Genomic DNA, 10296 nt, shown 5'->3' on the forward strand with positions numbered 1-10296 from the left:
GGCATGTAGAAGGCGGGCGGTGGCAGCGGCGTAGTAGTGCCAGGCGTAGTTGTCGTTTTTATGTAGTTTTAAATCATGTTTTTTGTTTTTGTACAAATTTGAATGAAATCATCGAGTTTGGACAATTTTTATGTCGTGTTTGGCCGATTTGGGGGCGGCGGCTGGTAACACGTTCGCCCCCACGTCAAAATTAACACCGGTTCGGTCTCAGACGGTGTTTTTTCGACGTGCCGGGAGGCCGAACGGCTGGAGATGCTCCTAGAGCTCGCCGTCGACGAGAGTCAGGTTGCGCACCGCCGGGATATTTGCTGCCAAAATGCTCACCGAATTTTTTCCCCATGGAACCAAACAAGTCCGCAAATGCACTAACATTCCAAAAAAAATAAGTCCGCAAACGCACTGGACCCTTGCTTCGACGAGTGCGTGCGTACAGCCGTCAAAGCCAGTCGGTCTCTCGGGCTCGCTCGCCCTCTGCCCCCGTCAAACAGAAACAGGGGTGCGCTCGCCCACCTAATCCTAAATCCAAACAAATCCGGCTCCTCTCAAATCCCCGGTTCTCCATCCGTCCATCCCTCCCCCCCCCCCCCCCCTCCTCTCCCCCGTCTTCCTTACCGAGCGATCCCCGCAGCGAGCTAAACCCTAGATCCTCCGCCCAACCGCTAAAACCCTAGCAGGCCAAGGTACGGCTCCTCCCCGCCCCCTCTCGCGCTCGCCTCCCATGCTGTACGGATCGAACCAGCTCGTTTCTCGAACCCTAGTGGTGGACTAATCTGTTCTTCGTTGGATTGCTCTTGTTTTGCTGCCTTCGGTTGCAGCTCCTGCGTCTGGGGGAAGGATGGCCGAGCCCTCCAGGGTGATCCACATCCGGAACGTCGGGCATGAGATCTCCGAGGTGAGTGAATCCTGCCCCCCCCCCCCCCCCCCCCCCCCCCCCCCCCCCCCCCTTTTCCCGAGCTGCTCGGCGGAATTCCTCGCCCGGATTGCTCTGTTGTCCGGTTCAAAGTTTGATCTTTTCCGCTCTTCTCGTTGCGTGCAGACCGACCTGCTCCAGGTGGTGCAGCCGTTTGGCGCGGTCGCCAAGCTCGTCATGCTGCGCACCAAGAACCAGGTGCCCTGTCGGTCTCATCCTAGGTGGGTGCGCGCTTGCAGTTTTGTGTGATTCTAATGTGGCGTTTGTGCCGCTGCTACTGCAGGCCCTTGTCCAGATGGAGGACCTGTCTGCTTCAATTAGCGCCATCCAATACTACACTACGATTCAACCTAGCGTGAGGTAATCTTCTTCTTGGACCTGATGTGGGTGCGTCCTAAGATTTTCCTCTTGGTGCTTCAATGCCAGCCGTTTTTCTGTCTGCAGAGTTACTTTTTGAGTTATGTTTCTGTGTGTTGCTATTATTATCCACAATAGCAGAGAGTTATGTCATTGTCATACTTAATGTTGTTACGCTTCCATTAATTTTTTACTTAACGTTGCTATGCTTCCATTATAATTTACAAAATCAGATAGTGATGTCAGTTTTCATGCCATATCAGGGGAAGAAACGTATACTTGCAGTACTCATCTCACCAGGAACTGACTACTGATCAGAGCTCTCATGGACGGAATCCTGATCAGGTACATAATTATCCAGTTGCACTTTGGGTTCTATACTCTATTACCATGATTGCTCTTCTATAGGTAATCAGCAGTTTTGTGCATTTCTGTAATCTATGATCTCTGCATGTAAACATATTGGCCTGTTTTCATTCCTTCTATTTAGAGTGTGGGTTGCTCTTCTCTAATATAACATTGTGGTTTCTTGCTTCACGGTATATACCAACCTAAATGACCAAGAGTTCAAAAATGAGCAGCTGGCTTTTCAAAAATATTATATGCACAATGTAATGAGGTACTGATGCAAGAAAAAAAATCATCATTTTCTTAGAAGAGATCATCACACATTAGAAAGTTAGGTGTCCCTCATTCAGAACTTTGAAGCTTATAAGCTCTTACCAAACTGCATATGATGGTTTAGTTGCATCCATTTATCAGTTAGTAGTGTATCTTTTGGGCCTTGAATTGTTCGTTGTGATATACATTCTTGGACATAATGTGTATGTCTTCCCATGAAGTAGGTGCTAGCTTGCTCAAATCTATTTTTATTGTTCGGGCCTTTCACAGTGTGCTGCTAAAAAAAATTCTTTTATCGTGCCAGCAACCATGTAATATTACTGTTACTGATTAATTAAGAAATTAAAAGAGAAGTCAAATAAGTCATTAAATATAAAATGTTCTAACTTTTCATACTGTTGTTATTTTCACCTACTTTTTCATCATTTGCTGTAGCTTACTGATTTAGTTTACATGCTCTCTCTACTCTCTTCTATTCCAACTAGATACCTATTCTTCTCTATTCATTCTTCTCTCTCTCTCCTCTATTCTTTCTCGGTACTCGTCTGCTGCTGGGCCTCAGGATGAACCCAACCGAATTCTCTTAGTTACCGTTCATCATATGCTCTATCCTATGACCGTCGAGGTGCTTCATCAAGTGTTTTCTCCTTATGGATTTGTGGAGAAGATTGTCACATTTCAAAAGACTGCTGGTCAGATTCTTCCCGTCTCTAATTCTCACTCATCTTGTATTGCATGCATGCTTATTTTCTTCTTAGTATCACACAATTGACGATGTGTTTTTCATGTTGCTTTCAACTGCATATATTTTTTTTAAATCTAGCCATTTCCTAGCACAGTAGAACATATCCTTTTCCACTAGAATTATCAATAAGTTGCCACATGTTGAATAGAAGGACTCGTGTTTGCTATTACAGTACTCATTTTTGGTGATGTAGGTTTTCAAGCCCTTATACAGTTTCAGTCACGCCAGAGTGCAATACAAGCAGCTGGTGCTTTGCATGTAAGTCTCCTGTTGCATATACAACTTTCAGAACTTAATGTCCAGATGCTTTTGCTATGAATCTCTTGACATCCACCAAAATAAATAATTTCAGGGACGGAACATTTATGATGGTTGCTGCCAGCTAGATATTCAGTACTCGAAGTATGTCTTCAAGCAGTTCCCCTGTTTTTCTTTGTAACATTTAACTCCTGAGCCTGATCTTATTTTCTTGAATTCCCAGTCTCAGCGAGTTGCAAGTTCACTACAACAATGATAGATCTAGGTAATATGACTTATTTTTTATAAGTTTGGTTTGGTTTATTTTTTATTAGTTTGGTTGAGCAGCTAGTAGTAGTTGCTTCCATCCATAATAGATTCAAGCACATTATGGTTTCTCAATTGAATATTGTATGTAATTATACATTTATTTTATTCCTTGTTATATATAGATTCTGAAAGCCGCTTATTTCTGTTGTTCTTCCTCAGAGATTTCACAAATCCATCTTTGCCCACAGAGCAACGCCCAAGATCCTCTCAGGTAGTTATTTACTCCTTCGTGTCTTCTATTATTGTTTCTACTATCTAATGTTTGTTGCATTTTTGTTTGGATCATTTGAGTGCGTAAGCTAAGTATTAAGCCTCTGTTTTATCTATTACTTTGAACAGCTTGGTTATAATGATCCTAGCCTTTTTGGTTTCCAACAGCCTGGAGGTAAGACATTGCAATTTTCCTTCACATTTTTCATTATTCACTCTTGTCATCTTATTAAAAGTATATTAACTTCTTTCCTTCAATCTTCTTTCTGGGCTACAGCTGCATATGGACAGGTTTGTATTTTTTTCAAGCCGTCCCAATTCTGCACTGTCTGTTAGTTTTTACTGCTTCATTCTGTGCTTCGCTAAACGATATCATTATCTCACATAAAGCATTTGCTTTTGCTGCTACAATGTTTCTATATCTGATGGGGCAGGCTGCAGTGATTGCTGCTGCATTTGGCGGAACATTGCCTCCTGGAGTGACTGGTACCAATGATCGCTGCACACTTATAGTTAGCAACTTGAACAGTGATGTAAGTAAAGACATAACTTGCCATGAACTCTCCAAGTTATTCGAATCATAATTATCTCTTTTATCTTATGTTTATCTGCAGAAAATCGATGCGGATAAGCTCTTCAATCTATTTTCTATTTATGGAAATATAGTGAGAATCAAGGTACTCCGCAACAAACCAGACCATGCCCTTGTCCAGATGGCTGATGGGCTTCAGGCTGAGCTTGCTATACACTACTTAAAGGTGCTTTGTGGTCACTCAACTCCTACCTTAGTTCATCCATTTGTCCTACCTCATTACGTGTTTGTGGTATATATCACCCTTGATACCATTGGAATTTATTTCCTACTGCAGGGAGCAATGTTACTTGGACAGAAACTGGAAGTGAACTTCTCTAAGTACCCAAGTATTACGCCCGCTCCTGATGCACATGACTACTCAACCTCCAATCTTAACCGGTTCAACAGTAATGTGGCGAAGAACTACCGCCATTGCTGTGCTCCGACCAAGATCATCCACATCTCAGCGCTTTCACCAGAGATATCCGAGGATGCGATCCTTGAACACCTTGGTGAGCATGGCACCATCGTCAAGTCAAAGCTGTTTGAGGCGAGTGGCAAGACGCAGGCTCTCGTGCAGTTTGAGAGCGAGGAAGAGGCGACCGAAGCGCTGGTCTGTAAGCATGCGAGCAAGCTGGAGGGATCCACTATTAGGATTTCTTTCTCCCAGATGCAGAACATATAGCAGTTCTTCCTGGAAAAATTGTGATGGCCCCTCTTTGTTTCTAAACTTTTCAAGTTTGTTATGTGGACTTGTCTTTGTTTGCGCCATGACCAAGGATTGTTGCCTGTATCTTGTGTGATGGTTGTAAACTGCTGCCAGCTCATCTGTATCATTTTAGCCTGCTATGGTTTGCTTCCGAGTTACCTGTTCATTTGCAATCGTGGATTCTTTTGCAATTCTATGAGTCGTTGTTTCTCTTCCTAGTAATGACTTCTTTTTAATAATAATAATATGTACTAGTGATCTAAACGTTTTTATATTAGTTTATGGAGGGAGTACTAATGTATTACTAAGACCATAAATATTTAAACCATATTCCCTTCAGACCATAAATTAGACCATTATTGATTTAATTTATGATCAAAGTTTGTTTTTGAAAAGCGTTGTGTGCCTTATGTAGGATGATTAGGGGTAGTCAGTCCCAGATGAGGATGACAGGTTGCCTCTGCCTGGGCTGCAATTTGTCGTTTTTCTCTTCCATGTCGTTTCCATTTACGATGACTGCTTGCCGTACTTAGTCGAAGGAAGAAGAAGATGAAGACGAAACAACAATTTCAATCACTGATAAACTCCAAAATACTAATAGGTTAAATAATTATATCGCCGGTAAATAACTCCAAGCCAAAACTGGATCAGCAAAACACGCCAAAAGGAAGAAGCGGCGCTGATGCCCTTTTACTGCTAAGTTCACCACGACACTTATTATGGACCAGAGGGAGTATATCACAGCAGACCATGAAACAAAGAGACAGTGTCGTGGTTTTAGTTCACCACGACACTTATTATGGACCGGAGTAAGTATATCACAGCAGACCATGAAACAAAGAGATGCTCACGAAGAAACCGGTCAGCATGGTATGTATACTATAGTAATAACGAAGTCGACATGGTATTACACGACACTCTTACAAATGAATGTAATCAGGCACACTAGTTGTACACCACCGGTGCATCGAAGTTAACACTTTGGACCAGTCAGCAAACACAGAGAAAAACAACATGTGTCACATAACAGTATTCCAGGGCATCGGTACGATGCTTCCGTCCAGCTTGGTCATCACGTTCCCGTATCCAACCTTGACATTTTACACGTAAGAAATGAACAGCACAAACAGACCAGAACTGGAGTCCCATCCACCCATTCGCGACCTGCTTCATGGGCAAGCCAATATCAGTAAGCATGAAGCAGAATGGTTAGAGCAACTGAGCTCATGGTACTCACTACTCACCCGCTGCTTTGATGACTCACACATCCTCATGTCATTATTCTATTTAGGCGGATGCTCTGGCTCTTCCTTGGGATGGGATCTAGCGATGCAATTACTTGTGGCATGGTCATTCCTCCAGAAACGATAATTTCTGTAGGATCAAATGATTTCAGGGAAGGTTCATTATCAGCTCACAGCTCTAGCCAGCAAGAAACAAAAACAGGGAGAAGCCTGTAAAGTGAAATAGGATAGACATCATACCAATTCCTTCTCGAATGGATAAGTTTGGTCTGATGATCTCTTCAGAGTTCAGCAGGAATATATCACCAATATATAGATGATTTGTCGGCACATAAACACTACACAATTCCTCGTCACCTTTGTCTGTCTATGGCATAACACAAAACAGGAGACCATAAAACAGCTGTAATTGCGCCATATGAAACATATATTGCCCATATAGAATTGGGGGTCTCAATGACACATTGCTTATAACCAAACTATAGCAAGATCCGTGTGAAAAATAAATACCTGAAGGACAACAGTTGATGTTATAAATCCGAATGCGTATTCACCAACACGTGGATGCCGAATTATTGCAACTTCTTTAAATGCTGTCGTATTTTGATCTGTAATTTTTTTGTAATAAGTCATCATGCTTTTTGTGATACTCTTTTAACAAACAGAACAAAGTCAACACAACATAACCCTGCTGTGAAACAGATGCACCAAAAGGACTACAAAAAACTGATCTACTTATATGTAATTAAAGTGACATGGTTAAAATGGGGGTAAAACTTAGAAAAAGGACAGGCCACTCAGATAGCTCACATGGTTTTTGCAGTAAAAGGCAAAGATGTGTTGTGCTATTTCCTAAGTTTGCAAACTTATGTGTAATTCAAGCCATCTGAGTGGAGTATTAACCACTAGCAAAATGTCTCAAGAGCATTTGTAAGCATAGAACAAACAATCATCCATGCAGATGACAAGATATGTCAACTACTTAATGGCAATAAATTACATTAAAGGCAGTCTGTAAGACATGAGAGATAGATGATCAAGCTTCACATATGATACGAAGAATAACCTGGTGAAATAGCAGTGCTGACTTGCTTTGATGCCGAATATATGTGCTTTACAAATGGCATTTTCTTTATAAACCATTCTCCAACCCAGAAGACAGTTGAACCCAACCACGAAGAAACAAATATTCCAGCCAGAAATATGAATGCCAGAGAAGTCAGAAAACCAAGACCTGCAAAGTGTGGGTGAAAAAAATAAGTACTTGCTACAAACATAAACATTGATTTAATGATAAAGAGAATTACTTGCATTCCATATAAGTACATGTTTAAGTGCTAAAAAGCATTACTGCAGTAGAGGATCTAAGTTAAAATTGGCTATTGTTCAAGAATGCGGACACCAATACCATCAATATTAGCTTATGTAATATCCTACTAAAACATAAAGTTGGATATTATGATTGCTTGCCAAAGGCCCTACAATACTTAGGTGTATGGTTGCATGATGCCCACCAGATATTCCTTTACAATCACACAATATACAACTAGAAGTTCCAATCTCCATAAGAGCATCTCTAGCAGATCCCGTAAAAGGCCGCCAGCCAGGAAAATTCCAGCCGACATGCAGGTTTGGGCATTTTTGTGCCTCGAACAGATCCCGCATATCGGCCCGGCCCGTAAAAAAATATAGGGTAACCTGGAAATTCGGCCCCTCCACCACTATACACGGCACCAGGGGGCTTTTAGGGTTAGCCTCCCGGATCCCCTCTGCTGCAATTCGTCCTCTCCGCTGCGAGCCCTAGCCAACTCTAGCAAGAAATTCCCTCCGCCTCTTCTCTGTTTTTTCCCCTCCACGATGGCCAGCGGCGCTGGTGGAAGCTGTGGCGGCCACGTTGGGTCACCTCCGAGCAAGCACGCATAGCACGACACGGAGGCCGGCGGCTCTGGCCGCACCGTGGAGCCACGGCGGTCAAGGCAGGCACGGGACAGCGACCGGCTCTCCCGGAGCGGCGGGCGGAACGCTTGGGCCGGCTTATGTGCTCGACGAGCACGTCTTGCCGCACATCAAGAGGTCTCGCACCGCCGATGAGGAGCTCGTCGCCGCAGAGAAAGCGGTGGTGGGCGGAGAAGAAGGTGCAGCCAACCGCCTCGCCGCCGCCAAGGAGGAGCACGACCTCGCCCACGCGCTCCACAAGTCGGCTGCCAAGTTCTACCTCGGAGTCGACGAGTGAGGATGCCGTCAAACTAGGGTTAAATTTCTAGCGCGAAGTATGTATTAGTATGTATGCACTATGGTGATGAACATGTTCTAGCGTGAAGTTTTTATTTAAATTTGCAGTACCATAGAAGTATGTTGTGGTATACCGCAAACGGTTTTTGCGAGAGGCCGCTTTGCAGGATCTGCTAGAGATGCTCTAACCACGCAAATAATTATGGAATGGAGGGAGTAGTATTTGTAATTCTAAGATAGTAAGTTCAGAACTGCCATAAACAGCATGATCATCAAAGTACAAGTACAAGAATTACCAAATATGTTGACTCCGAGTTTTGCATATAGTGGGCTGAAAAACCCATCAACAAACTGAACGAACCACCATGTGATGAAGAACGTGAAAGCCACAGGAAAAAGAACCACACTGAAAAAACAAAAACAAAAAAAAGATCAGTAAGCATAGTATTGGTAACAAGTTTAACTTACTTCTGGTGAAGGATGTACCATCCAGTCATAAATTTTCTCGACACCCAACTCTGAAGAACAGCGCAGCATGCCTACACAAAATTTACCAACCATCAGCAAATTAGTAAAATGAAAAAATGACCTGCCTTGTGGATGCAGCTCCTTTTGAGCAAAACATTGAAAAGATCACAACATTAGAGAGCTGTGTCGAGTTCTATACGATCCTAATAAGCGCTACAAATGCATGGATTGCGAATTACTTCGTACTACTTACTCGAATTAAGGGCATAAACAGAAATGCATCAAGCACAAAAATGTTCATCTTATCAAGTTACTGAACTTGAAAATTTTCATTCATAAACATCTTTCCAGCAAAAGTATGCAGTGCAAACCCATATTTGGGTTCTACCTTGGCACCTAAATACAACACCACAGTCCTCAAATCGCTACCGGGTGCATTTCTGCACAAATAGACGACCAACATTTCTCAATTCTGGCTTCCCAGTACGAGCACTGTACCACCAGTTCACAGCTCTTTCAGAAAAGGAACACCAGCACATCCAAATTCATTACCAGTAACTTGGACACTTAAGGAGCTAAGACAAGTTAATCGTATCCAAATAAGAGTGTGTGTTCTAAGCAGCATCTCTCAATTTAACCACCACAAGGTACAAATGGAGAACAAGACCCAGGGCCGAACGGCTTGAGTACTCTAACTATGAAGAAAGCTTCAAGACAAGCTCCAGTCTCCTGAAGAGCGTTATATCCCCAATAATCTCCAGAACTATTGTAGAAAATCCGATCGAACCTAGCTAAACTCGTACTACTCTGGAAGCACAACCGACTGAATTTAGCAACCGCCGCACACGAGAGCGGGCACCAAAAGCGTTCCCGCATACGCGCAGATCCGACCATATGGAAGCACAACCACGCCCAAAACTCCCGAAATACTAGAACACGCAGCGAGCGGCGGACCCTACGGCAGCGGCACAGGCACGCGCGCGCGATTGGGCCACCGGGGTGGATGGATCCAGACCTTGCGGGTGGAGGTGGTGGGCGAGCTGGGGCGCGGCGGCGACTTGGCTGGGTCCTCGGGGTCGACGGCCTCCGCCGCCTGGCTGAGCGGGACCGACGTCGACTCCTTCTCCTCCGCCATGGCGTGCGCCACTCCCTCTCTAGAACCTTCCGGCGGGCGGTGCGGCGGGGGGCGGGGGTGAGGAGGGGGGGTCGGGTGAGGCGTCGCTGACTGCGGCTGCCTTTTCCCCGGCTGGCGGAAAGTAGCAGCAAGCGGTTGGTGGCGGAGTCCGCAACCGAGCGAAGGGAGGCGTCAAGCGGTGGCGTGGCGGAGCCACCAAGTCCAAAGTCCAAGCGAAGACATCCTATGACAGGCTGGGCCCACCTGTCACGGCGCGAGCCAGCTCGCGCGGCTGCCGCCACGCGGCGGCCCGTGGCGCGTCGGCTCGGCGGCATGGCGGTAGCGACAAGCCGTGACAGCGTCAGCGAGGCAAAGCCCGAGCGGCCGAGTGCGTCGTCGAACGCTTTGTGGGGTTGGGTTCTGTTTGGGTAAAGCTGGGAGAAAATTCCTTATTTGGTCTTTTTTAAAAATTTGCTTCCCTATTTGAATTAAAATAAAATTTCTTCCCTATTTAACACTTAAAGTAAATTGTGTTCCTTATACGA

General features: G+C 44.5%; 2 protein-coding genes across 3 annotated transcripts; one reads left to right on the forward strand and one right to left on the reverse strand.

Moving 5' to 3' along the window:
* The first annotated feature begins 494 nt into the window (after positions 1 to 494).
* On the forward strand, positions 495 to 4844 carry LOC125545381 (polypyrimidine tract-binding protein homolog 3-like). 2 transcript variants are annotated; one of them, XM_048709301.1, is made up of 15 exons: positions 495 to 680; positions 816 to 892; positions 1037 to 1108; positions 1194 to 1270; positions 1531 to 1612; positions 2451 to 2580; positions 2827 to 2891; positions 2986 to 3035; positions 3115 to 3156; positions 3360 to 3411; positions 3540 to 3585; positions 3688 to 3701; positions 3845 to 3943; positions 4025 to 4168; positions 4280 to 4844. In XM_048709301.1, exons 2-15 carry the CDS (start codon positions 836 to 838, stop codon positions 4667 to 4669), a joined length of 1320 nt encoding a protein of 439 aa, XP_048565258.1. In that variant the 5' UTR covers positions 495 to 680; positions 816 to 835; the 3' UTR covers positions 4670 to 4844. The 2 variants fall into 2 exon arrangements, with proteins under 2 accessions (XP_048565258.1, XP_048565259.1); XM_048709302.1 differs by lacking the exon at positions 495 to 680 and having other exon boundaries at positions 817 to 892; positions 4025 to 4844.
* A 693-nt stretch (positions 4845 to 5537) lies between these two features.
* On the reverse strand, positions 5538 to 9903 carry LOC125545382 (protein LIKE COV 2-like). Its single transcript, XM_048709303.1, has 8 exons — positions 9653 to 9903; positions 8656 to 8708; positions 8466 to 8575; positions 7004 to 7171; positions 6448 to 6545; positions 6178 to 6304; positions 5938 to 6067; positions 5538 to 5857 (listed from the first exon to the last, which is right to left on the reverse strand). The coding sequence occupies exons 1-7, from the start codon at positions 9770 to 9772 to the stop codon at positions 5964 to 5966; spliced, it is 780 nt and encodes a 259-aa protein (XP_048565260.1). The 5' UTR covers positions 9773 to 9903; the 3' UTR covers positions 5538 to 5857; positions 5938 to 5963.
* Between the last annotated feature and the right edge of the window lie 393 nt (positions 9904 to 10296).

This window comes from Triticum urartu, chromosome 3 (genome assembly GCF_003073215.2).
Source record: "Triticum urartu cultivar G1812 chromosome 3, Tu2.1, whole genome shotgun sequence".
Taxonomy (NCBI): domain Eukaryota; kingdom Viridiplantae; phylum Streptophyta; class Magnoliopsida; order Poales; family Poaceae; genus Triticum; species Triticum urartu.

What these genes read in the sequence shown, in the direction of transcription:
- LOC125545381 (XM_048709302.1), top strand. Translation starts at nt 836, where the DNA reads ATGGCCGAGCCCTCCAGGGTGATCCACATCCGGAACGTCGGGCATGAG. An exon ending in CTAGATATTCAGTACTCGAA is followed by an intron (nt 3,036 to 3,114) that starts GTATGTCTTCAA and finishes TTGAATTCCCAG; the next exon opens with TCTCAGCGAGTTGCAAGTTC. An exon ending in TACAACAATGATAGATCTAG is followed by an intron (nt 3,157 to 3,359) that starts GTAATATGACTT and finishes GTTCTTCCTCAG; the next exon opens with AGATTTCACAAATCCATCTT.
- LOC125545382 (XM_048709303.1), bottom strand. Translation starts at nt 9,772, where the DNA reads ATGGCGGAGGAGAAGGAGTCGACGTCGGTCCCGCTCAGCCAGGCGGCG. An exon ending in CAGCACTGCTATTTCACCAG is followed by an intron (nt 6,546 to 7,003) that starts GTTATTCTTCGT and finishes AAAAAATTACAG; the next exon opens with ATCAAAATACGACAGCATTT. An exon ending in ATCCATTCGAGAAGGAATTG is followed by an intron (nt 6,068 to 6,177) that starts GTATGATGTCTA and finishes TTGATCCTACAG; the next exon opens with AAATTATCGTTTCTGGAGGA.